The 27,599-nt window shown below is 42.4% G+C and overlaps 1 protein-coding gene across 2 annotated transcripts in view; it reads left to right on the plus strand.

The window, feature by feature from the left end:
- LOC121436860 (synaptotagmin-like protein 4) overlaps window positions 1-26,569 on the plus strand; it is a 53,869-nt gene extending 27,300 nt beyond the window's left edge. Inside the window, exons 6-17 of one of the 2 annotated variants that reach the window (XM_041636759.1) lie at window positions 9,042-9,143; window positions 9,588-9,663; window positions 10,023-10,113; window positions 10,229-10,332; window positions 11,038-11,133; window positions 13,290-13,468; window positions 13,720-13,822; window positions 14,721-14,882; window positions 19,129-19,237; window positions 21,439-21,538; window positions 22,267-22,475; window positions 24,991-26,569. In XM_041636759.1, coding sequence (XP_041492693.1) covers window positions 9,042-9,143; window positions 9,588-9,663; window positions 10,023-10,113; window positions 10,229-10,332; window positions 11,038-11,133; window positions 13,290-13,468; window positions 13,720-13,822; window positions 14,721-14,882; window positions 19,129-19,237; window positions 21,439-21,538; window positions 22,267-22,475; window positions 24,991-25,139 — 1,480 coding nt within the window. In that variant the 3' untranslated portion in view covers window positions 25,140-26,569. The remainder of the gene's footprint in view (window positions 1-9,041; window positions 9,144-9,587; window positions 9,664-10,022; window positions 10,114-10,228; window positions 10,333-11,037; window positions 11,134-13,289; window positions 13,469-13,719; window positions 13,823-14,720; window positions 14,883-19,128; window positions 19,238-21,438; window positions 21,539-22,266; window positions 22,476-24,990) is intronic. The other variant, XM_041636760.1, reaches the window with a different exon arrangement.
- The last annotated feature ends 1,030 nt before the right edge of the window (window positions 26,570-27,599 follow it).

The following is a 27,599-nucleotide window of genomic DNA, read 5'->3' on the forward strand; positions in this document are numbered from 1 at the left end:
GGCTGGCCTCAAACTCAGTGAAATCTGCTTGGCTCTGCCTCCGAGTGCCGGTATTAAAGGCATACACCACCACCATCCGGTGAAAGTTATTAACTCTTAACAAAGATTTATTTACTTAGAAAGGTGTGTGTCTGTGTGCAGGTATATGCATAGAGGCCAGAGGGTGTTAGACACCCTGGAGTTGGACCCCTAGGCAGTTCTGAGGTGCCTGACAAAGGTGCTGGGAACTGAACTTGGGCCCTCTGCCATGGCAGTAAGCATACTTAACTGTGGAACTACTTTTGTCTCTCTAGTCCCAGAGAGCTTTCTTCCACACCCTCCTAAACTGTTCTTCTGTTCTCACTGTTTGTTATTAAAATTAGTTAATTTTGGCCAGGCTTTGTAATATTTTCTTTCTGTTATGCAGCCATAAATCAACAGACTTTTAAAACTGGGTTAGTTTTAGTTTCGTATTTCTAAGGATGGTTTGCTTGCAATCAAGCCTCACATAGTGACTTCTCTACTCCTGAATACTTTGCCTTGATTTCTTGATTGTCTAGATTTCATTATTGGGAAATTGATGTTGATTGCGTTCTTTCATGTTCAGAATACCTGCCAACTACCTTTGCAGTTGAATAGTATCTTAGCTGAGCATTACAGGCTTCAGTCGTGTTTCTTCTCTTTCTGGCTGTTGTAGGTATTTCTCAGTTGTCTTCTGCCATTGAACCTAACTATGAAGAAGACCACCTTGACATTTTTACCCCTCTAAGTAACTTTGTGTTTGTACGTACACAAGTGCACATAGGTGTGCATGGGTATTAGAATTTGTGTGGATCAATTATATCAATTGGATGAATTTACGGAAAAAAATATTTTTTCTTGAATATTAGTAATTGAAGAATGTAAGTGACAGATGATTATTCTGAGCTGTTTTTTCCTGATATATGATATACTCTTGGTGGTAGTTTTCTTCATAGTTGGAATTTTTCAGTACCATGTCCTTAAACATTTTTCCTGTTAAGGGCACCACCTCAAGGACATTGGCTTTCATTTAACCTCTATTTCTGTAATGTTTTTAAAAACTGTATGATACAAAAGCAAAAGAGAAAGATGGAAGTAATTAACTGTGGAGACCCCAACATATTCTTCCCCTCCATGCTATTTGGATTTGGGACATTATTTTTCTCCCCTCTACCCCTTCCCTTCCCTTCTCTATTTTCTGACTTAATTAAACGGCCTGGTTAAATTATCTTGTTTAGATTTTAGTTTTGATTTTTTTCAATGTTTAAATCATTTTTGTTGTTTTATCATCTTGTATTTGAGCTCGTGCACTTTAGCAAGTCTGCTTGATGCTTGTGCAAACAGAACAACGTCTACTTATGCAAAGTAAGATAGCTGTGACACTGCTGTATGATGTCAATTTGTGAGCCCACCATCATATATGCGCACCCCATTTGAGGGGAAAAAGCACTATATATCACATAGCTTGTCTTTTAAACTAATTTTATTTTTAAAAAGATTATTAAATTTTATTTTGAAGTTAAAAATAGGACATACATCTGTTCACTTAAAAAAGATTTTTAAACTTCATTTTGGAGCTAAGAACCAAAGTCAGGGGCTTGTGCTTGCTAGGCAAGGGATCTAGCACTGAGATAATTGCCAACCCAAGATTTAAGATTTTTAACTGATACAAAAATTGTATATACTTATGGAATAGCATGTGGTATTTTAATAAAATCATACATCATGTAACTTAAATCAAGTTAAGTAAAGCTACTTTTTGTAATTCTCACCTCTTATGGTGAAAATGTTCAAAACTGCTTCCTTTTTTTAAAGATATAGTACACAGAGTCATATATAGTCACATAAATGGAGGCTTGTGCACTAAAGCTTCTTATACTGATATAACTTAATACCCTTCTATTCTCCCTTCTTCTGACGAGCACTGTTTTACTCCTATGTGTATGGGAAATTTTCCTGCTTGTATGAATGTGTACCACATTTGTTCCTTGTGTCTGCATAGGCCAGCAGAGTATATTGGACCCCCTGGTTGTAAGCTATCATGTGGATGCTAGTAATTGAGCCAGGACCCTCATGATGAGGAACCACTTCTCTTAGTCCTATCTCTCCAGCCCTGTTGTACCTATTCTTCTGTAACCCTAAAGGAGAGATGGAAAGTAGGTTGTAGTATCAATGTGTATCTCCTGAACATTAAAATTTTTTTGTTTCCTGATTTATTTTTGTCTGTATGGTGTGTGTGTGTGTGTGTGTGTGTCTGTCTGTCTGTCTGTCTATCTATATCTCTGTCTTTGTGTGTGTGCCTGAGGAGACCAGAAAAAGACATCAGGTATCCTGCCCTAACATCCTCTGCCTTATTCCCTTGAAACAGGGTCTTCCACCAAGCCTGGAGCTAGGCTGGATGCCAAGTCTCAGTGGTCCTTGCCCTCCTTCCACACAAAGCAGTGGGTTCAGGCACATGGTAATACCTGGGTTTTACATGGGATCTAGGGATTGAAACTCGGGTCCTCATGCTGAGAAAGCAAGCATCCCTGATCCATCTCCTCAGCTCCCCAAATCTTTTGTTTTCTTAACTATAGGTTTTTTAAAATTTTGATTTGTGGACTTATACTTTACCCCATTTGTTTGTTGATGGTGTTTTTTAGGCATGTGTTGTGAGGAGATTTTCTTTAATTTTCCCAATGAGAAAAGATTTTATTACACTTTTTATGATTGTTTAAAAAAAATCCTGTATAGAACTAGTGGCACATGTCTGTATTTTCAGCTCCTCATGAGGCTGAAGTAGGAGGACCATAAGCTTGAGGCCACTCTGGGCTATATAGTAAAACCAAAGATTGACAAGAAGTATACAGAAACATGATAGTTAAGTTCTCCAGTAACCTAATTTTCTTTGCCCAATGATTGTTAATAGCCATTGATAACTTTGACATGTGACCTACCAAAGGTCTCCATACACACCCATGTGAGTTAAACACCTGCATTTTAATTCTTTTTAAAAGATGATATCATGGACATGTTAAGTCTAAAATAGAAAGAAAAAGAACTTAAAAAGCAGTAATACAGACAGTCCTATAGAAAGGAGCAAAAGATTTGAACAGATATTTCATTAAAGATAATATGCAGATGTCAAATGATGAGGTTCAACATCATTAATCACTAGAAGAATGTAAATTAACAATGAGATGCCACATGCCCACCAGAATAACTGTCATTTCAAAAGCTTGACCATAATGAGTGCTGGATGTGAAACAGCTGAAATTCCCAGTCCCTTCTGTGGAGAAATGTTTACCGTGGTCAGCTGCTCTGGGAAAGTTGAGTCTTTTAAAAAGTTCACTGTACACCTACAGTGTGATTCCAATGTTTCATTCATGGATATGTAACTCAAGAGAAGTCAAAGCATATGCCCATTCAAAGACTTGTACATGTATATCATAGACGTTTCATTTATTTTTTTAAGACAGTAAGGAATTATTATTATTTTTATTTGGAAGTGCTAGGAATTGAACTTAGGGCCTCATACATGCTAGCTAAGTAATACAATAGTAAATTATATTTCCAGCCCTGGAATTAAAAAAAAAAACATTTCAACGTATGGCCTGGAGAGATGGCTCGGTTGGTAAGTGCTTGCCACTCTAATGTGAGCACTAGAGTGTAGATTCCCCGCCCCCTTCGTAGTTGCTTTGGTGTAGCAATTGGGGAAGCTTTGGCAAAGAGTCACATAGCAAGATGATGGTTCACTGTGTCAGCCAGAAAGCCTGCCTCCGTATATGAGGCGGAGAGGGATCAAGGAGGACACCCAATGTCAATCTTGGACACACACACACACCTACATATATGTAAACACTTATACAGCCATGCATACCACACACATATATTTTAGATATTTCATCACAGAACTGATTAAATTATTTTACATTTATAAAAGTCTGGAGAGCAAGAATGAAAGCAAATTTAGCAACTTTACATATAGTATATAAAACCAAAAGATGGCATATTAATAGTAATGATGCAAATTTGATATGTTACATGATCTTACTCTAGTAAACTACTTCTCTGCTTCCTTTTTTTTTTATCTCCTTTCCTCTTTTTTGAGACTTTCTCATGCACAGACAACTAGAGCTGCAGTGAGTTTTGTGGGTGGCACCCTGGCCATGTCATGCACCCAACACAGCATTTGACAGTACTGTTCCTCAGCCCCTGGCCTTCACATTCTCTTCACCCTTCTGTGATGTTTCCTGAGCCTTGGCGGAGGTGGGGGGCGGGAGATGGGAGGATGGCTGATGTAGATGTTGTATACAGGGAGAATCACTTAGTAGACATTTATGCGCAGTACTTTGATGCGTCATAACTCTGTGTTAACTGCCGACCACTGAAGAAAGAAACTTATTTGGTCAAAGTTGAGGGCAGCGCTGTTTATGGGTGTGACTATAAATACTTAGAAAGCGGTTGGACAACATGCCATTTACTAATATAGTTGTAGGCTTTCCCTTAGGGCTTCTGGCCTCCTGAGCCACGGGCTTTTGAGCAGGTTGTCAGCAACAGGTCTAAATTCTTTCTTTGGAGCAGTTAGTTAGTTATCCCCATAAACTTTATGCCACTGTTGCACCCGTGGGTGCTTTTGCCTGGCAGGTCAGTATTATAGCATGTAGGGTTGGCTTCATGGATACCAATGACATGATTTTTTACTTCCCAGTGGTCTACATAGCTCCTTCCAGGACCATGAAAGCTTATCAGCAGGAATGAAGTAGTTGTGTGGCCTTGTCCATTGATTTCTGAGTCTGTCTTTGTGACAGTGCCATGTTGTTTTTATTACTGTGGCTCTATAGTATAATTTGAAGTCCGGGATGGTGATATCTTCAGCAGTATTCTTTTTGTTCATAATTAGCTACTGGGGTCTCTTGTGCTTTTTTATGAGTTTTAAGATTTTTTTCTATTTCTGTAAATATTGTCACTGGAAATTTGGTAGGGATTGTTTGAATCTGTAAATTGCTTTTAGTAAAATAGCCATTTTCCCATATTGATTTTTTTCAATCAATGAACCTGGGAGATCTTTCCATTTTCTACTATAGTCCCCAATTCATTTCTTTGGTGCTTTAAGCTTTTTATTGTAGAAGTCTTTCACACCCTTGCTTAGGTTTATTCCAGTGTATTTTTAGGCTATTATGACTGGAACTGTTTTCTTTTCCAGTTTGCTTGTCATTTGTGTATAGAAAGACTAGTGACTTTTGTGTATTAATTTTATGCCTTGCCACTTCGTTGAAGGCATTCATCAGTTTTAAACATTTTCTGGTGGTGTCTTTAGGGTCTATTATGTATACAATAGAATACAATAGCTTCATTCGTGATAGCTAAAACCGGGAAACAATTCAAGTGTCCACCAATAGGTGAGTGATAAACTGGTTTGTTTATGCCACAGAGTAGTAATCTGGTAATGAAAGACATGAACTATTGATACATGCAGTATCATGAATGGATCCCAAAATACATATGTTGAGTGAAAAACACTAAACAAAAACATTACCTATATGCTGAGTGTGGTAGCGTAAACCTTTGGTCCCAGCATTAGAAGACAGGGCAGAGGCAGGTGGATCGCTGAGTTGAAGGCTGGCCTGGTCTACATAGCAAATTCCAGACCAGCTAGAGTTACCTAGTGAGAGGATACCCCAAAACAAACAAAAACAGAACAAAAACAAAAAAGAGTACTTCGTCTATGAGTCTTTTTGATTCTGTTATATAAATTTCAGAAAATACAAACTAATTTTGAGTGAAAGAACTAGATCAACATTTGCCTGGAACCAGGGTCTGGAAGGGGAGGGCCGGATTGCTAAGGGGCATGGAGACACTTTGGAGAGTGATTAATATGTTCCTTAACTAAGCTGTAGCAGTAGCTTTTGACGTGCATGTCTCCTGCCAGAAATCATCAGTGTGCGTAATTAAGCACGTGCAGCTTATTTGTGTCAATTAGTTAAAAACAGCAGAAAACTGCAACCCAGGCACTTCTCCAACACCAGAGCTCTTCATTAGTTTCTATGCTCGTGTGCTGTTGGACTGTATATATGTACCGTGATTTTATCAGAGAGCCTTGGGGGCATGAGTCATCTGTTCCAGGTGCTGAGGCCCCTTATTCCTTTGTAGTTAAGGTTAAAAATGGCTTGGGTTTGCTGAACTTGATTAACGCATCTGACATCACTGCTCAGAATGTAATTTCTGAAATCTACTGCTTCTGGCTGTCTACGACCTCTTGTCTCATTGAATTGAGCAGCCTCTTATTTATTATAAACATGAAAACAGATTGAGCATAAGTGATTTTTACATAAAATTATGGAGCCTCCGAGATAATTGAATTCAACCCTTTTATTTTTATAGAAAAGAAAGCAGGATAAATGATTTACCTGAGATCATACAGATAAAGACCAGGACTCCTATCTCGGGGTTTATTTTTACTGCGCAGATGTCAAATAATTGCTTTTTTGCCCTACGGTTGTTTACATCAGCTCAGGATCAGAACATATTCATCTTTAGGGAAGAAAAAGAGAAAAGAAAAGAAATACAAGCACCAAACAATCCATGGACCATTGTTGAATAGTGCCTCTAGAGGAATGATTGTTTGAAGTTCCTTTTCACTTCGCAGTGAAGCCGACAAAGGAATGATTTTTGAGGAAAAAGAAAACCAAGCTCCTTGCTGTGTCTCGTGTGATAAAGCTGGTACAGTTGTTGAGAATGACCTCTCTCTCACCTGTATATGTGAAGATTTCAATTCAGCTCCTTCTGTTTGTTTGCACAGACCTAGCTCAAACATCACCTGACAAGTTGGAAAGTTTATTCACTGGCGGAGACGTTGGGATAATATAGATTTGGTTACCTTGTTTCTGTTCATTTCTTTGCTAAATGTATGTGAAAGCTTACAGTGTGCCAGATGTGGTTTTGTGCACTGGGATGCTATAGTGTGTACAAAAAAGCCCCTTGTTTGTAGATTGTAGATTTGGGAGTAGGGAGCACACAACGCAAATAATCAAATGTATAGTCTGTCAGATGTCGACAAGTTTGAGGGTGACAATCATCCGGAGTGAAGGGATACGGAGTGCCAGGAGCACGTGGGTATATGTGCTGTTTTCCTCAGGATAGTAGGGCAAGTCCCAATAATAAGGAGACATTTGAAAAAATGCAGGGGCAAACATGGAGGGTATTTGGTGAGTAGGAGGAGCATTGTAGACAGAAAACTAAGCAGGTCTAAAGAACACAGAATGCGTTTGCCACATATGTAATCTGGAGTTGAGTTGGGGGGGTGTTGGTACATGGAAATATGCACAGAAATGGATGGGAAGCCAGTCGTGAAAGACTTTGTTGACCCCTGTCGAGACTATAATTTATTTGGAGAGAGTGGAGGATGTCAGAATTGATGTTACAATTTTATTGCTTTTTGTTGTTGTTTGCAAATTGAGGTTAAAATTTATGTAACATTAAACCATAATTTTCAATTTTGTAAAGTTTGAATCTATGAGTGTTAGAAATTTAGGTTGTTGCACAACCAGCATAGCTATTGAGTGTCAGAACATCCCTACGACTCTAAAACGGAACCACGTACGTTAACTAGTTCCTGCTAGTTCTTCCATCCTTTTCTCTGTGGTCTACCTTTCTGTATTTGTATACTTTGGGCTTATCCTCTGAATTGAATCACACCAACTGTGGGCATTCTGATTGGTTTGTTCAGTTAGCACAAAAATTCCAACATTCATCCATGTCGCTATATATACTAGAGTTCTTTGCTCGTTTTTAGTTAAACAATATTCCTTTGTATTGCTATACAATATTTTGGTTGTCCCTTCATCTATAGATGAGCACTTGGACTATTCCTACCTTTCGAGTACTAAGAACAATGCTACGTGAGGCCAGGGAGATGGCTCAGCTGTTGAGAGCACTTGTTCCTCTTGCAGAAGACCTGGGTTTGGGTCCCAGCACCCATTTGGTGATTCACAACCGTTTGTAACTGTGGCTTCACATGATCCTGTGCCCTATTACTGCCCTCTATGGGCACCAGGCATGCACATAGCACACAGACATCCACGCAGGCAAAACATTAATACACATAAAATGAATGAATGAATGAATTCTAAAGAAATCAGGGGAATAAAGTATAACGTTACCACCAGGTATGATGTTGCAGGCCTGTAATTCTAGCAATCTGGAGGCAAAGGCAGGTGTATCTCTGTGAGTTCAAGGACAGCCTGGTCTGCATAGAAAGAACGACAAGTTTGGGGTACTTAGAAAGTAGATTGTAGTCTTCTGGTATGTAGAATGTGAAGAGTGAAGGGTGAGAGATGAACCTGGAGACCTAAGAAGCAGCAGGTCATCAGAAGTTTCCTGTTAGGCTAACGGGGTTAAACACAGTTTCCACAGAAAGGGGAAATGACTTAAGTGTTTGCAGTCTCCTCCTATGGTTGGGGATGCTGCTTAGTGGGAAAATATTTGCTTAGGGCATGTGAGGCCCTAAGTGTGAGTCCCAGCATTGTAAATCTGACTCCCATTTATGTTTAAAAAAATCATTCAGGCCGGGCGGTGGTGGCGCACACCTTTAATCCCAGCACTTGGGAGGCAGAGGCAGGCGGATCTCTGTGAGTTCGAGACCAGCCTGGTCTACAAGAGCTAGTCCCAGGACAGGCTCCAAAACCACAGAGAAACCCTGTCTCGAAAAACCAAAAAAAAAAAAAAAAAAAAAAAGAAAAATCATTCAGGTTACTACTATGGACCAGAGGGAAAGATACCTATCCAGAGGCAGGAAACCTCACTTCCCATAAAAGACCAGATCTTGGGTTTTGTTCAAATGTAAACACCGGATCTTGGTTTTCATTCTAGTGTAAACACCAGGTCGTGGTTTTTTATTCTGGAGTAAACACCAGGTCGTGGTTTTTTATTCTGGAGTAAACACCAGGTCGTGGTTTTTGATTCTGGAGTAAACACCAGGTCGTGGTTTTTGATTCTGGAGTAAACACCAGGTCGTGGTTTTTGATTCTGGAGTAAACACCAGGTCGTGGTTTTTGTTCTAGTGGGCCATTTGAAGTGCCGAAGCTGAGGAGTGGAAAGAGCGCGCTGGAGGCTGAGAGCGAAAGTCTGGATAGCTACACAGCTGACTCCGATAGCACCTCCAGGTGGGATTTCCTGCCTCTCTCACCTCTGACCATGCTGAGCTTTCATTTTCTTCTCTAGCAGCAGGATGCAGGTTTCTTCTACCTTGAATGTGCCTGGCATCTGTCCCAGGGCCCTTTGCTGCGACCTCAGCAGGAGTCTCCCTTAATACTTCTGCTGACCTGGCTCTGAGCACAGCTTCCTGGAGTGAGCTAACTTCCCTGGGATGCTGCACTGTGGAGGATTCTGCCCCTCTCCCATAGGAAAGGGAGAGTGTGCACCTGTGTGGGGGCAAGGTTGTTTGCCTGATTGTCGGCACTCCTTCCAGCTGACTTGGCAGTGAAACATGACTTCTCAGTTTGGTTGCTATAGTCATGATTGTGCCTCTCCTTCCTTACTAGTGCTTTGGGGCCTGGCTAGAAGAGAACGGGGAAGACCTGACTTAGTTCTAACTTCTATATTTCTAGGAGAGATTCTCTGGATAAATCTGGACTCTTCCCAGAATGGAAGAAGATGTCTGCTCCCAAAACTAAAGTTGAAAAGGTAAAGTGCATGGCTATTGGTTTTACTTCTTTTCCTCCTCCTCCTTCCCTCCTTCCTCCTTCCCTCCCTCCCTCCCTCCTTCCCTCCCTTCCTCCCTCCCTTCCACCCTCCCTCCCTCCCCCCCTTCTGTCTTCTTATCTCAAGTCAGAATTTAAATCAGGAATTCAGCTAAAATTTTACTTAGATTCGTTTGGAAACATTTCAAAGGTCTTGGCTAAAATGTGCGTGGACATCTTTCCTTTAAGTTTGTTATAGTTGGGTTCCGATCTGGCCCATAAGCTGTTTGTGAGTACCCTTTACTCACTTCTTTGGTCTACCTGCTGGTCTTTTCCCATGCCCTTGCCCTTGTTCCCTTTTAGGAAATTCAGCCAGGGAGCCAAAATGCAGTCTGTGTTGACGAGGGTGACATGATATTCAAGAAGAACAGCAGAAAAATCCTGAGGCCTTCAGGTAGCCTCCCCTTCATGGCTACATGGGGCTCATTCATGTTCTGAGGGCTTTTGCTGTCTCTTGGTATGGAGTACAGCAGGTTTCTTTTGAGCTAAATTTTTGGTTTTCCATGCAGAATACACTAAGTCTGTAATTGACCTTCGGCCAGAAGATGTGGCCCAGGAAAGTGGCATCTTGGGAGACAGGAGCAAATCCGTACCACGCCTCAGTGCAGATATGGTAAGCACTCTTATGTTTCCCTTGGCCACACTATTAAAATTTTAAATTTAGAATTGGCTTAATTTAAATTAGAGTCCAAATTGTTTAATTATTTAGGAAAGGTGCAATGATCCTTATTTTCCCCAGTTTCTGAAGAAGTGCTGTTTGTTGATTTGAAGAACTGTCTTTGTTGTCACCTACTGTTGACCACATTGTTGGGTATATAGTTGGCTACTGTGACTAAAATAGCAAGGAAAGACCAGTGAGGAGACTCAGGACAACAGCGCTTGCTGGGAAAGCCCAGCATGCTGAGTTTGATCCCCGGAGCCCATGTTAAGGTGGAAGGAGAAAACTGACTTTCTAAAGTTGTCTTTAGACTACCACATGTGTGCCATGGTACATGTACGGCTGAATACACACACACACACACACACACATACACACACACACACATCATTATCATCATCATAATGGAATATACACAATACTACTACTAAAATTAAAAGCATACAAAGAGAAGGCTAGATGGGGTATTCAAATGGGAGACTTATAAAACTATTAAAAACCTATATTCTTTTGAGATATGAAGATATATTAAAAATAAGGACATGTGCACATATATTCACCTGAAAACTCAGAACTTTTGCAACGAATTTTGGTCCTTATTGAAGGAAAGACATTGGTTTTTGAGGCTTCCTTTTATTAACTCTGAAGTCTCTGTTCCAGGAAGAAGAGGAGGAGGAAGAAGAGGACATTGACCATTTGGTGAAGTTGCATCGGCAGAAACTGGCCAGAGGCAGCATGCAGAGTGGCTCCTCCATGGTATGTTCTATGTGTTTGTGTTGATAGACACATTGGGTACTGGGAAGGAAGGAAGAGCCAGCCTCCCTAGAGCAGACTGGGACCTGAGGCAATCACCCCAGTCCCTCTTCCTAGGTAAGGGAAGGAAGAGCCAGCCTCCCTAGAGCAGACTGGGGACCTGAGGCAATCACCCCAATCCCTCTTCCTAGGTAAGGGAAGGAAGGAAGAGCCAGCCTCCCTAGAGCAGACTGGGGACCTGAGGCAATCACCCCAATCCCTCTTCCTAGGTAAGGGAAGGAAGGAAGAGCCAGCCTCCCTAGAGCAGACTGGGGACCTGAGGCAATCACCCTAATCCCTCTTCCTAGGTAAGGGAAGGAAGGAAGAGCCAGCCTCCCTAGAGCAGACTGGGGACCTGAGGCAATCACCCCAATCCCTCTTCCTAGGTAAGGGAAGGAAGGAAGAGCCAGCCTCCCTAGAGCAGACTGGGGACCTGAGGCAATCACCCCAATCCCTCTTCCTAGGTAAGGGAAGGAAGAGCCAGCCTCCCTAGAGCAGACTGGGGACCTGAGGCAATCACCCCAATCCCTCTTCCTAGGTAAGGGAAGGAAGGAAGAGCCAGCCTCCCTAGAGCAGACTGGGACCTGAGGCAATCACCCCAGTCCCTCTTCCTAGGTAAGGGAAGGAAGAGCCAGCCTCCCTAGAGCAGACTGGGACCTGAGGCAATCACCCCAGTCCCTCTTCCTAGGTAAGGGAAGGAAGAGCCAGCCTCCCTAGAGCAGACTGGGGACCTGAGGCAATCACCCCAATCCCTCTTCCTAGGTAAGGGAAGGAAGGAAGAGCCAGCCTCCCTAGAGCAGACTGGGGACCTGAGGCAATCACCCCAATCCCTCTTCCTAGGTAAGGGAAGGAAGGAAGAGCCAGCCTCCCTAGAGCAGACTGGGGACCTGAGGCAATCACCCTAATCCCTCTTCCTAGGTAAGGGAAGGAAGGAAGAGCCAGCCTCCCTAGAGCAGACTGGGGACCTGAGGCAATCACCCCAATCCCTCTTCCTAGGTAAGGGAAGGAAGGAAGAGCCAGCCTCCCTAGAGCAGACTGGGGACCTGAGGCAATCACCCCAATCCCTCTTCCTAGGTAAGGGAAGGAAGGAAGAGCCAGCCTCCCTAGAGCAGACTGGGACCTGAGGCAATCACCCCAGTCCCTCTTCCTAGGTAAGGGAAGGAAGGAAGAGCCAGCCTCCCTAGAGCAGACTGGGACCTGAGGCAATCACCCCAATCCCTCTTCCTAGGCAAGGGGAGTGCATTTCTTTGTTCCTGTCCTCACTTTAGAGCTTAGGTGCTCAGTGTAACTTCTAGGTGACTGCCTGAACCTCCCATCTGGAGGTTCTCCAGAGGGAATGAAGGCTCCCACTATTCTTCCATCACAGCTTTGTGAAAAGTATCTTTAGCTCCTCTGAAAGGATAACCAGGCCATGCAGTAAACAAGACCAGACTCCTTCATCTTAAGCTGCCCCCTGTTCTCACACTGAAGGCGAGCAGGTGTCAGGAGAAAGATCTTTGCCGGATTGGCATCAAGGTGTGGATAAAGCTCAATATGAAACAGCCTCATGGACATTTTGGGGACATTTGCTAATCAGGGCCTACGTCTGTCATAAGTACAAAGATTGCTATTTAGGTGAACAGATTTTCACATTCACACTGGAAGAAAATATAGAGCTCACCGCTACGTGTGAGGAGTGGTGGCTCTCCTGCTGTTCTCAGTTCTGGCCCAATCCCTTTCCTCCGTAGATATCGCTAGATAGAAGGTAGATAACTATGGCCCCATTTTAAAGCGTTAACTAACGCCTTCCAGCCAATGTTGCAGTGTGCATAACACACACCACAGATGCGCTTAGGTGTGCCTTATCTTCCTGCTGCTTTTCACCATTCTACAGATGGGCAAAATCAGCAAGAGAGTGTGTAAAATGAGGGAAAGGGACAGTAGGAGTCTGTGTGTGCGCCCCGACAAGTTTGGATGTGCTAGTTATTGGCACTGACTGACCCTCAGGACAAAGGGCTGTTGGCAGTGCTGGCTCCTCACAGGCTCTCCTGAGACTTTTGGCTTTAGCACGGGGTACGATGGGCTCGATTGGGAATGTGGAGTTCGTCTTCCATAGACGTTTGTTATTGCTTTCCCTGCAGAGTACCATTGGCAGCATGATGAGCATCTATAGTGAGGCTGGTGACTTTGGGAACGTCTCTGTGACTGGCAAGATCGTCTTTTCTCTCAAGTTTGAGCAGAAAACACAGACTCTGGTCATTCATGTGAAGGAGTGCCACCAGCTGGCCTATGCTGATGAAGCCAAGAAGCGTTCTAACCCGTGAGTGCTTCTGGCTCTTGAGTAACACTTTGACAGGGAAGCTAGACCTTGGAAGCTGTCTGGGAATTCTTGATCCATATTGTCATCTCTCTGGGAGTAGAATAGTGAGTGTGACATAATAAAAGGCACAGGACTTGGAAAAAGCAAGACTGAAGATGTTAACAGAGTATTTTATTATATGCTGAGCAGGGAAGTAAAGAAGGGACTGGAGAAAGGCTAGCAAATAATTTAGCGTTGTCTTTGGTTTCTAGATATGTGAAGACTTATCTTCTGCCTGACAAGTCCCGCCAAGGGAAAAGAAAGACCAGCATCAAGCGGGACACCATCAATCCACTATATGATGAGACCTTTAGGGTATGTTTCTGAGCCTAGAGGGGAGAAGGTTTTGTTTTGCTTCTGTGCCTTTGTGATACAGTCATGCCTCTACAATGTGAGTGGGTGATCATGGGCATCTGCTCATATGCTGACCTCTTGGGGGAAGAGAACACAGGTAAACTTGGCTTCCTTGGATTGTTGTGAAGTTGGAAATTCACATGACCACATAGCTCATTTTAAAATTTTATTTGAGGCTCTAGAGAGATGATCCAGCAGCTCAGAGCTCTTGCTGCTCTTGCAGACAATTTGAGTTCAATTCCCAGCACCCACACAGTGGCTCACAACTGTCTATAACTCCAGTTCCAGGTGATCTAATGTCATAATCTGGCCTTGGTGACCATCTGCATGTGTGCATCGCACATAAATATACGCAGGCACACAGCCACATTAAACAAAGTAAGTAGAATCTTTTAAAAACGAAGTTGTTTGAGGGCCAGCAGGATGACTTAGCAGGTAAAGTCTGACAACCTGAGTTTGGTTCTCCAGACCTCTGACTCCGCACTCATGCTTGTCCCCACACATATAACATGATATTCATGTACCTGCATGCATGTGCACACACACACACATGCACAAATAAAATGTAATAAAAAATTAGAAGTAATTGGAGATGAAAGATCCCCTTGGAACTTGTTTGTGGATAGTCTTGTGTCCTTTCAGCCACTCCACGACAAACTTTTATTACCCTGGCTTTCTATGGACTGTCTTAGGGTTAGTGAAAGAGGTTAGTTGAAGCTTTGAGCAGAGTAATTCAAAGTGCCAAGGAACTAAAACCATTTGACAGACTGTGGGGACAGTTTGCTTAGGGTTTGGAAGAATTTGTTTTTGAGGAGCTACTCCTAACTGACCACTGTGGGCTTGTTCTTTCCCTTCGCAGTATGAGATTTCAGAATCTCTTCTGGCCCAGAGGACTTTGCAGTTTTCCGTTTGGCATCACGGTCGTTTTGGCAGAAACACTTTCCTTGGAGAGGCGGAGGTCCACATGAACTCCTGGAAGCTGGATAAGAAGCTGGATCATTGCCTCCCTTTACATGGAAAGGTAGTCTGCCTTAAAGGTCTTTCCCTGTTTGGTTCCCAGGTAGATTGTCTGCCGCGCCCTCTGCTGGTCTGTGTTGGAAGTAGCTTTGCATGTAGTTTTCTGTAGAGTTCTACCACACCCTGCTGGCCTTTCTGAGTTTGACAGCAATTTCGGAGGCTCTTGCATGTCAGTTGCAGGCAAAGCAAGAAGCTACTGTGTGCCAAGTTTTTCCTGCTAACCTTCCAGAGGCTAAATGTATCCTGACATCCTAACTTGCACCCCCCGTCTCCAGTCTAACCCTTGGAGTGTATCCTAATCTGCACCCCTTTTCCAAACTAAACATCCTGCTTTAGACGTGAAAAGCAAGAGAGTTGGCAGATCTGCAATGACTGTCCTCTTGGTTATGTGTGCAGGCCAGGGGAATTTTCCTTTAGAGGAACCCCTCAGATGTTAGTATAGTAAGATGGCATCATAGTGGTTGGCAGTTTAGTGCAGATCAGGATTAGAATCTTGCTTCTGTAACTTACTGGGGACTTTGAGAAACCGCCTACCTTCTGTGAGCCTCAATTTAGTTTTCTACTGAATGGTAGGTACAACAGTGCTACTCCCTGCTGCAGGACTGAATGCAGGGTGATCTTTAGTATGTAGCACATGATGGCCATTCCATAGCTTACTGCCATTCTGGTTGTGACAAAATGACTACATCAGAGAACTTTGGCGGCGACTTCCTAGTGATCACAATAAGCTGAAGACAAACCTCTTTGAAAGTTATAATAGTATTTTGAATGTTTGAAACAATGAACAGTGCATAGAATATCTGTAGAAAGGTGGTCTAGAAACAGAATGGGGCTGCCTGATGTGAGCCTCATGTGCAAGAGATTTACTTTTATCTGTTCCATTTTGTTATTGTCTTTTAGTTTTATTTTAAACCGTTAAATTTTTACCCTATTAAGGATATTAAATGTAAAATGATCTATATATGCATAGTTCCAATTTTAAACAACAAATCATATATAAAAACAAAGTCAATTTCATTACTTAGAAATAGCCATTCAACAAGTATTTAAGTATCCTTCTAGAATTTTTATATTAAGCAGCATAGATAGCATCTATCTATCTATCTATCTATCTATCTATCTATCTATCTATCTATCTATCTATCTCACCTGTAAATTCATATGCCCTATTGTTCATATATATGTGTATATATATATATATATATATATATATTCTTGATTTTAACAATTTATTATAGGCATTCCTCTATGCCATTACTTACAGGTCTATCTCATTTTACTTGCTACATAATATTCTCCCACAGTTCTGTATTATAAACTTATTTACCAATCCCCTACCAGTGAGTACTTACATTGTTTATTTTTAGAAACTATGCTGTCATATATCTCGTTTTCAGTACTGGTGGTCAAACCAAGAGCTTCCTATATGCTAAACAAGGGCTATACCACTGAGCCATGCCCCATCCCCGCTCTTTGCCATCTTTGGGGATTGTAATTGTCAGAGAAAGCCCTAGTGGTGAAATAGCCGAGTCAGAGGAGTGTGTATCTAGTAATCAGAGGGCTGTTGCCTTCCAGAAAATGTAGTGACATTACATTTTGCCCCTTTAAGTAGTCATAAAAACAGAAAAGGAATTACTGTCAAAGTAAAACATGCTGTTAGAACCTTAGAATTCCTTAGCATTTGCTATGCAAATCAGTCTCCCAGTAGGCTGGAGTTTGTATAATTACATTGAAAATGTCACTCTAAAGTACCATGGATAGCCATGACAAAAATGTCACACATGAGAATGGCGGTGTTTGCTCTGTGGCAATGAAGGTGTGCTGTGGAAGCACACGTGCCAGCGCCTACGCACGACTAAACTCAGGGTCGAAGGTTCCCTAAAGTCAGCTCCCTAAGAGCTAATGAAGTGTGCAGACAGTTTATGACATAAAATACTGTCTTGTCTCCCTCATTAAAAGTTTGTAATAACTTGAAATTTTCCCCTGATATATTTTATTTAAAACTCTATCAAATCATTCCACTATAGTGTGATTTTAGTATGTAAGTTGTATTACTATACACAAAGTAAGGTTTGTAAAACCAAATTTTTAACTAAAAAATTAAAATCATACATTTCTTTTAACTTAAAATAATCTATATTTAATGTTTCTCCCTTTCTGACTCCCCAGCAATCCATGCGCTAACAATCTCCTCCCACTTCTTGTCTGCCTTCCCCACAGACTAAGCTTGTGTATTCTGGATCTGCAGTAAGTCTAGTGAAACATAGGAGTTTATACCCACCAGTAGCAGCATGCTCAGTGGTGAGAACCTAGCTTAGCCCAGTCTCAAGAGCAGGGGCAGGTAAAAGGGCATCATCTCCAGACGGTGCGAGCCCGTGCTGGAAACTGGAGCATAAAGAAAGCGACACCATGTGAGCCAAGAGAGAGGAGCAGTCCTGCCTCCCAGAGCTCCCTGCTCTGTGTCCTTGCCATTTGTTCGTTCATTGTTAGACTCGCGCAGTCAGCATGGGATACCTATGTAAACTAGGGACTGTGCTAAGAGTCGGCCTTTCTAGGACGACCAAAAATAAGATTAACTCCTGTCCTTCTGGCACACGGGTTGTAGTGATGGTTGTTAACTAAAAATATGTAAGTCAGGTGCTGAAGATCTCAGTTGTAGAGTATATGCTTAGCAGGTATTAGGCCCTGGGCTTCATACCCAGTACTGAAGGAAATAGGCAAACTGTGAAATATTAAAATCTGTGTAGCAGACTTTTACCTAACCCTAAATTCTGTACAACCCCACCACCAAATTTTAGAGTATGTTTTCTTTTTGAAAATCAGATGTGTCTCTTTTTCACAAACAGGACACTGTTGGTGATGATAGAGGAAGTAGGGAAAGGTCTTCTGGCTTTTCCCAGTCTGTTCTCCTTGCTCTAGATTGTTCTTCATTCTGGTGCTAAAAGTCATGAACTCTGGAACCAGTGTGTCTGAATCTGAATCCTAGGTCTGGTAATTACTAGATGTGTGTCTGTGGGAAAAGGACTTAACCTCTCTGTTTCTTTATTCAATAGCCCATAAAATAAGGGTAATACCTATTTTGTAGATATTACTCAATGTATTAAATAAATGATATACTTATACTACTAAAACACTTTCTGGCAAACAGTAGAAGCTATATTAGAAACATTAATAAAATCATTGCACATGTATAGTTTTAATACTTTTTATGTTTTATTTCATATTTATCTTATATTTTATGTTATTAGTTTAGATTTTTCTACTTCTTGTTTTGTTTACCTAACAGTAAGTATATATTTTTTTATTTTCCCTTTTCAGAAAGCGTAAGTTCAGTATAGTCTTATTTTAGTATATAAACGAAAGCATAGATTTAGGTTTATTTCACCCAGCAGTTATAAGGTGGATTTTTTTCTAGGCATATAACTAAATATGTGTTATATTCAATAGAATTTGAAATAAAAAAACCAGCAACACTTCTAGGAGCAATTGACACATAGCCAGGATAGGAAGCATGGCTAGAATCGTCTGGGTTCGATTTTAATTGGGTGGCTTATAAGAGGAACACGACGTTCAAGCTATTGCTCAGGAGAGGAAAGTTGACTGCTTCCTTTTCTGTAGTGACCTTTCTTTCCTTGTTCTTGGGCTATCAGAGATAGCCTGTGTTCTTTCTGATAGCCTCATGCCACACGTTACATGAAGGCGTTCAAATCACTCTTAACCCTGCTTGTGTTCGCTGACACGGAGACTGCTTCCACTTGGCCCTTACTAACAGCGCTGGTACTGAGATTCTTAATCATGTGTCAGTCATTCCTTTGTGAGTTTGTGTGGCCACCTTGTTGGCATACCTTCGGGAGCATTTGGGATCTAGTGATCATGTCCCCAGAGTGCACAATAGCGAGCCTTGATTCTTCTGGATCTCCTCCTGGAGAGGCTACCAAAGAAAACTGTAACTGCTATGGGATTGTAGCCATTAAAGAGGGACTGTCTTATGCCATGAACCTGTTCTTGGGGTCATTTTATTTATTCATTTTCTTATTTTCTTATTTTTGAGCTAGGGTCTGGACACCTATGTATTCTAGGCTGACATCAAGCTTGTGACCGTTTTACTTCAGCCTCCCCAGGGCTGAGGTTGCAGAGGTGTATCACCACACTCACCCATGGGAACAACTTTATAATCCTCTCAGGGAGAGGGCCCAGCGTTTCCTCAGAGGGAGGCCTGATTTCACTTGTTGGGTTTCCCTATGTTTCAGATCAGTGCTGAGTCCTCACCTGGCTTGCCAGCACACAAAGGCGAGTTGGTGGTTTCATTGAAATACATCCCAGCCTCCAAACTTCCCGTTGGAGGTGACCGGAAAAAGAGTGAGTTTTCTTTGGGTCCCTGGATTCAGCTGCTCTTAGCTTCTATACAGGGTGTGTGAGAGATTGCTACTGGCTCTGTTGGCTAGGGCAGGCTGGGATGTTTCCTGGATCTTCTAGGTAGGAGTCCCTTCCTAAGGAAGCCTTTACCTCTCTCAACTGGAAGGAAATGCCATACATTGCGCTGACATTCCTTTTAGGTGACCTTTAGGCTGTTAATGTGATTTGGTCTCGTTCATCTGTGTCAAGCTACTAAGAAGGCAGAAGAGAAGAGGAGCTTTGTGGCCGAGAAAGGTGCTTGGATATGGGAAGAGCAAGGCTGAGTCACCAACATGACCAGCATGGGGCTGGTGATTGTGGAAACATAGATGAGAGAGTTATGGTACTTGTCCTTTGAGGACAAGTTGGTTTTTTTTATTATTCAGAAAGGTAATCATATGCCCAAGCCACCCACCAGTGAGGGTGATGGAGAGCGAGCTTTGTTGAGGAAGTAATATCGAAATTGGACCTTGAGATTTTACCAGGTACAAACGGAGGGAAGGTGAAAGAGAGGAACTGTTCTGGAAGAAGGAACAGGACTAGCACAGGAATTTAAAGAGCTTGGTAGCTGGGTGAGGTGGTTCCTGCTTATAGTCCTGGCACTTGGGAGGCTAAGGCAGGAGAATTAACATGAAAGTTCAGGCTGGATAGGTTATACACTGAGTGATAGGCCAGACTTAGCTGTAGAGTGAGAGCCCGTTTCCAAAAAATTGCAATCTAAAACAAAAAGAAAAATGAAGTAATATATTAAAAATATAGACAAGGGATACAGTTCAGTTCATAGAGTGCTTGCAGAGCATGCATTAGGACCTCTGTTGTACGCAGGGAACATGGCATAAACTGATGCTTGGGAGGTGGAGGCAGGAGGTCAGGAACTGAAGGTCATCATTAGACCAGCTACACAGTGAATTTGAGATCAGCCCAGGCTACTACATGGGACTCTGTCTCATAAAAGTCCTTTGTATACACGCCTGGTAAACGTAGAGTTTTAGGCCAGCGGTCTGGAGTATGTTCCCAGTTATAGGGGAGCTGAAGTTGTGGCGTGAGTGTGCTTGTGTGTGAGTACAGCTGGGATTGGAGATGAGTCTGGAGCCATCTGAAAAGAAAAGACTGTGAGTGAAGAGTTTAACTTGATCTGCTGGCAATGGCAAAGCAAGGTTCTTTTTTTAAAAAAAAATATACCCTCAGCAAAGTATAATGTAGAAGATTTGAGCAATCAATAGATCCCAAGGAGAGTATGCAGAATGACTAGAAAAGAAGCAAAGACCAGGCCTTTGGCAACAGGAACATTTTAAAGGATGAAGACCTGGAAAATGTCAGTGAGGGAGAGGGTTATCAGGACGTCAAAGGGCCTGTTTGAAGGAGAGAGTTTGAAGAGGAGGTGGGTAGGAGCTCTCAGCCTTTCTCAACACTACAGGTGACCAGGCCAGATGAGGCCTGAGAAGACACTGCTTGTCTGAATTAGACTGGAAGACATTAATGAAATCTGATTTCACAAGAAACTAGGCTGCAGGAATGTGGCAGAGAAGAGGAGGTGATGAACGTGGTCATTCTTGGCAAGGGTAATTGGTCGTGGTGAAAGGAAGGAAAGGTACAGAGGACAGCTTCCGAAGGATCTGATCGGAGGATGGGGGTTTTCTCTGAAAGTGGATATTTTAAAAGAAGAAACAGTAAGATCAGCCTATATTCAGACTGAGGGCAAGGCGTCAGTCTGGGGAAAGGGATATTCAAAATGGTAGGTGGGGGTGGACATTGATGGTGTCTGGTGAGTTCTGTGCAGTAAGGTTTGAAGTCAAGAACTCAGCAGAGGAGTTCCTTCTGCTTTAATTGCTTAGCAAATGCCAGGCACCTTTGCTTCTTGGTAACTCATGTAAAATGGAGACAACTGTAGTGTGTAACTCATAGGATTCTTTGGAGGAATGGAATTGCTTACAGTGGTGTTTGGTTCGCAGCGAGTTTTCAAGGAGCATTTGTTGCGGTTGGGGTTATTTATTTTGTCCCTACTGCTAATGCTAGGCAATGCGCTAGGAACAGAGGACACGGGCACAATTCAGTTAAGGAGTCTGCTGTATCCCAAAGTAAGGAGAGGAAGTGCTATGTAATTAAAGCACAGGACATACCTGGTGGTGTGGCGGTTTTCTTGCAATGGCTGACATCCCTTACAGGTAAAGGTGGGGAAGGGGGAGAACTCCAGGTGTGGATCAAAGAAGCCAAGAACCTGACGGCTGCCAAATCAGGAGGGACTTCAGACAGCTTTGTCAAGGGGTGAGTCCCTGGACCAGCATCACGCTAACCAGTGAGTTATAGGGCAAGCAAGTTAGCCGGGAACCCATTCGAATTTCCCTCTGTAGATCCATCCTGCCCTCATCCTACCATCCTCAGCAGCTTTGGTTCTAAAATTAGGGAATGGTGAGACCTTCACCTCCCACCCACGTTTTGTACTGCCCTGAGATCTGTTCGGTCTCAACTGTGGTGCTGGCTTTCAAACTGGAGGGTGACAGACAGCTAGGTTCTGACTCTCTGGCTAGTCCTCGTCTGGAATCCTAGGGGGACAGTCCATGCTCCCTGACTTATCTAGATTTGCAGTCCTAGGCTCTGTTGTCCACAGTTTTTAAATAGTGTAAGCTTCATCTATATTGGGGGGCCATTTACTGACTTAAGGTCCCCAAGAAGTCATGTTTAACTAAGCTTATACCTGTTAGTAATGGCTTCATGTACCTTATGTGAGGAAAGTGGAACGACATATTAAATGCCTCCTTGGTGGTGCATAGAGCGAAGCATGACTGACGTAGTCATTTTCTCTCCAGGCTAAAGTCAATAGATAATCTAGTGGAAGTAGTGGGGAGTCTGCCTCAGCTTATTCAAAGGAGGGCTTGTGTGCACACTGACCTGGTTGTCGGCTTACCATCCTGGGCTAGGCCTGTGGTAGGGGCAAGGGGAATTTAGATGTACTGCCGGCTTGTAGGTGTTGCTAACTCCCCACCCTCTGCCAGATACCTCCTTCCCATGAGGAACAAGACCAGTAAGCGTAAAACTCCTGTGATGAAGAAGACCCTGAATCCCCACTACAACCATACCTTTGTCTACAATGGTGTGAGGCTGGAAGACCTCCAACACATGTGCCTGGAACTGACTGTCTGGGACCGGGAGCCCCTGGCCAGCAATGACTTCCTGGGAGGGGTCAGGCTGGGTGTTGGCACTGGTGAGACTCTCTCCCCATCTGATCAGCACTTGTCATAAAGGCCTCTTGTCTATCTAACTCTTCCTACCTCTCACCCTCCGTGATACACAAAGATTGCTTCTGACAGAATTTCTTTTCCTTTATGTAAACATCCAACAAGTGCTTACTGAGTATCTGCTACCTGCTAGGCTTAAGGGAGGGCTGAACTCATACAGTGTTTTCTGTACAGAAAGGTGACCCTGAAAGCCAGGGGCTTCATTATCCTCCCACAAAAGAAGATCTAAAAACTACCTAAATACCTGACTTGTGATTCCTATCTTCTATCTTGGGATAATGAGAAGGGTTTTTTTGCCAGCAAATCTGTGCTCTCCAAAGATTCTAAACTTAGCCCTTGCTTCGCAGCGGTTCTTTGTCTATAATGTGTTTCTTCTGTATGATCCATTTCATTTGATTTGACTATTGAAAGGGAATATAGACATGCTCTGATGATACCAATCTCTTTGTCTATATCTTTGTTTTGAGACAGGATCTCCTGAAGTCCAGCTTGGCCTCAAACTTCTAATACTCTTTACCTCCATCTCTCAAGTGCTCAGCTAATAGACATGCACCAACATGTTCAGGTCTAATTTTATTAAATAAAAGTAAATCTTCTGTTGACCACATCTCCAGCCCACCCCTAGAAAGAGTGATCTGTGTTTCATGGCCTTTCCTTCAGTTCTCAGTTCATTATGATATGACTTCCATATTTCTACTCTTCTGAGTCTTATTCATGCCAAAGTGAGGTTATTCTCACTCTAAGAATTCCCAAGTACTATTTAAGAGAGCAGATTAATTCCTTTTTCTTGAAATCCTTACCACTTGCTGCCTTCTTGACTTTCTTTGACTCCATTGCACACCATTGTTCACTGTCTTTCCCGGGTTCTTCATTCTGCATGTCTGTATTCAAACTTGAAATGAGGCTGCTCTCTGGGCTTGGGCTTGGATACTCTTTTTTTCTTCTTTTTCTAGTCTTGATCAGGCCTCTCCAACCTTTTGACATGGGGACATTTTAAAGTATAGTGTTCATACCCAAGAACTGCACAATCCAGTTATCAAGAAATCACAGAAAGTAAAAAAAAAAAGTCATTGTTTCAATTAGTTATGATTTTGTGTTAGACCACATTCATGGCTATCCTTGAGCCATGCAGCTCTGGTTGGACATTTCTGTGGGATTCTTATGACTTTCATTCATAACTGTATATGAATTACTAATAGAAAACACCTACAATGGTATTTTTGCACATATAAGCTACTTCATGTTGGTTCCCTGTGTAAAAAACGTTTTGGTGACTTTCTTCCACCTTAGAAATTCTTACCAAGTTTACAGACCCTGTATAATCTAGACTCTTCCTTTTTTATTCTTCCTGTATCATTTTCTTTCTTATTCTAACTTCTACTCTGCTCTCCAAATATGCCACGTTACTTCCTGCTTTGGGACTTTAAAATGATTGTCTTTCCTATTCACATGTAATGTCCCTAAGGGCAGGGACATTTTTTTGTGGTTTTTTTTTTTTTTTTTTTTTTTTTTTTTGGTTTTTCGAGACAGGGTTTCTCTGTGGCTTTGGAGCCTGTCCTGGAACTAGCTCTTGTAGACCAGCATTTTTTTTGTGTGTTTTAATCAATATATCTCTAAATTGGCATAGAGTAGGCACTCAGGAAATGTTCATTGAGTGAATGAATTACTATACAAAACATAGAAGTAAGATCACATTATCCTAACTTTGGAGAATTTACAGCTATAATAAAAGGTATTCAGAGCTTGGGCATGGTTATATATGCCTCTGAGCTTAGCATCTGGCAGACAGAGGCAGAAAGATTGCCACAAGTGGGCTGGAGAGATAGCTCAGTGGTTAAGAGCATTGCCTGCTCTTCCAAAGGTTCAATTCCCTGCAACCACATGGTGGCTCACAACTATCTGTAAAGAGGTTTGGTGCCCTCTTCTGGCCTGCAGACATACACACAGACAGAATATTGTATAATAAATAAATAAATAAATAAATAAATAAATAAATAAATAAATAAATAAATAAAGATTTAAAAGAAAAAAAAAGATTGCCACAAGTTCAAGGCCAGCCAGGGTTTCAGTGTAAACTTCTGTCTTCAAGGGGGGGGGGAGAGTCAACATTTTGAAAATTGAAGGATCCATGTGTATTAACCAGCCCACTGCCTTTTTACTGTGTATTCAAGAAACTATTCTTTTAAAAACGAAGTCAAGTTGCTAATGACAGAAGGGTAGCAGTTCTGGTATGAGGTGTCAGACACCAGAGCTCTGAAAAAGCCACTAAAAATAAAGCCCCCGTTGAGATTTTGAAATGGCAAGTCCCATTTCATCAACCTGCAGTCTCCTGATGGTCTCTGGGGCACACGTGCTGTTGTCAGCATTCTATCTTCACTGTACATTGTTGTTTCTGGGTTGGCCTCCCCCACTATGTGACCCGTCCTCCCTGATGGACTAGTGGAGGGACTCTGTTCAGCCTGTTCTGCTCTTTCTCCTCAGGGATCAGTAATGGCGAAGTGGTGGACTGGATGGATTCGACTGGTGAGGAAGTGAGCCTGTGGCAGAAGATGCAACAGTACCCAGGGTCTTGGGCAGAAGGAACTCTGCAGCTACGTTCTTCAATGGTCAAACAGAAGCTAGGTGTATGAGTCCCTATCTTTGTCTGCAGGTGCAGCCCTGGTAATCCAAGTCAAAGGCTAAGCAACCACAGTGAGAGCTTGCTAATTTAATGTGTGTGCATGTATGTGTATAAACATGTATTTCTGCAGATCTTATTTTGCTAGCTAGTGTGATACAGATGTGTTCCTTCCTTTAAAGAAGCCCAAGAAGAAGGGTCTTTTCGAGTGGTTTTTATTTATGTATAGTATATTTTCAGAGCTCATAGTTGCCTCTGTCTTTCTGTGCTTTAACCAACTTTAAAAGTCTTTTACAGCAACTCTCTACTTTCTGTCCTGCTATCCTCACTCCCACTTCCCCTGGAAGTATGGCTGTTTGGAGCAGTAGCTGTAGTTTGTGGATCTAGGTGTGCAAGGTCTGGTAGTTCAAGACAGTGCACTATGGGAGAGGGATTTACTAACAGTCCTTCCTCTCCGGTTTGTATTTTATCTCATCATCTACCTTGATACATTTTTAGAAATTGCCTTTTAACTGTTTTTTAAGCAATTTCCACCTTGTGTGAGTGTAGTGGCTTTCTTTGAAATGCAGCAAAAACTCTCCAGCTCCTTCCTAGACCTTTGGGGAACACTTATAATGGAGCCACTTTAGAAAAATCACTCTAATTAGATAATGGCCTTTTCACTGGGACGTTAACCTGCCCTGTGAGACCTACTAGCTGATCCCAGAAGGTCTATGTGACTCTGAAGAAAGTTTCTCACAGCCCATGTTGAATTCTCTTTTTTCAACTGTTTTAGCAGTTGTTAAAGAGGGATTTCCTTATTTCCCTAATGGAGGATGACACATCTTCACTCTCACGTACTATAGCTTTTTCTAAGTTGGTGGCTGGGGTGTGCTGTTGCATAGAACATAGTCTCTATACCTCCGTTTCAGTCAGAAGAGCCAAAGACTGTCTAAAGCGATACAGTACTCCCCAAGGCTGGGGATTATTACCACCCCATGAAAATGTGGATGGAATTGCCCAGCTATTCAGACTTTTGACCTAATATATTTTCAGTTCCCGTTTTGGTTGATTCCTAAACTTGACCTGCACGTAACAGCAGAGTAGCATGTTGAGACTTATAAGGGAGATCTAGTGAGCTTTCATTTCCTGCTCCTCACTCTTCGATACTCAACTTTTCATTCATGGCAGTCTATCTCTACAGAGGTGTGTGTGGAAGGAGTCCGTGCCAGAGAGGAAATCCTGTCGATGGAGCCGGCTGCAGATTGACTTTCCTGTTGGGTCTCTGAATTCAGCGGGGTGATTAAGATTGTATGCGTGAATTGCATAGAATGTTCTTCAGAGATCTATTTAATGTGGATTGATACTGTTAACGGAAGTGTAACTCAAGAGCCCGGCTCACACTTGTTCTTTGGTATTCCACCTTGACTTGCATGCGTGTTTCAATAAAGCTTTCTCACTTGACTGTTTACATGGTGAGTTCTGCAGATGATTTTGTCTCTGTTGTCCTGACTTATTGTTGCCACTTTCACTCATAGCTTGAAGGTCAGAACCAGAGTAATAAATCCACCTTGCTATACTGGAAGAAAACCAACCTTTTCCCACACTGCTGTCTGATACCCTTGTTGAGCCCACGTTCCTTGTCCTACATGTTTGGAATCTGAAAGTAGCACTACTCTTAGCCCCCTCAGGGACCAATAAGAGTCGGCCTTTGGCTTTGTAGAGTGGCCCTCGCTGGAAGAAGAGAGATGTTCACACAGGCACAAGGGAACACTTTCCATGTTACCCCTACTTCCTTCTAGATTATTCGGTTTCTTTTGGAGGTCAGGATTTTTATTTTCTCATCTACTCCATTATTTAGATTCAAGAGCTAAATCGGAGATGTTATACAACTCACCTTAGAAATAAGGCTCCGATCTTCTAGCTAAAGCTCAAGTGATTCTTGGCCTCTGTGCAAAAGCATATTTGTGAAAGCCAAGTACATCTTGTATACAAGGGTTTGCATGAGATTGTCTGACTTTCTACAACACCTCATGAAGTAGGAAACCTTCCCTTCTTGCAGACCAAACATGAGCTCCTTGTCACGTGACTGAATTGGAATTTGAATCCAGACCTGACTCTACCATGTTGCCTTCTGTGAGAATGATGTATGCTAAGGGCAGAACATCAAACAAAATGATGGCTTGTCTCTCCTAAAATACCTTAGGGTTTCTTAAGTCATAATCTATAAGGACTACCAAGGAGGTTACAGTAAAGCCTTACTTACAGAAGGCAAGATTGACTTGACTACTCCAAATGAAGCAGAACGAAAGCCCCTAAAGCTCTTTTAAGCCTCAGTTGCTTGGAGCATTTACATGCAAGGGTCAGGCCCAGCTGGGAACTTTATGCAGGAGGTAGTGGGGCCCTGTGTTATCTTCTGGGCCATTCACCTACTAGCAAGTCCTGGCTCGCCACTTGAAGTGCTAGTATAAAGACAAGGAGAACATTTATCTTT

Source organism: Microtus oregoni, unplaced genomic scaffold (genome assembly GCF_018167655.1).
Source record: "Microtus oregoni isolate MIOR12 unplaced genomic scaffold, Mior012 000050F_004, whole genome shotgun sequence".
In the NCBI taxonomy this organism is placed as follows: Eukaryota; Metazoa; Chordata; class Mammalia; order Rodentia; family Cricetidae; genus Microtus; species Microtus oregoni.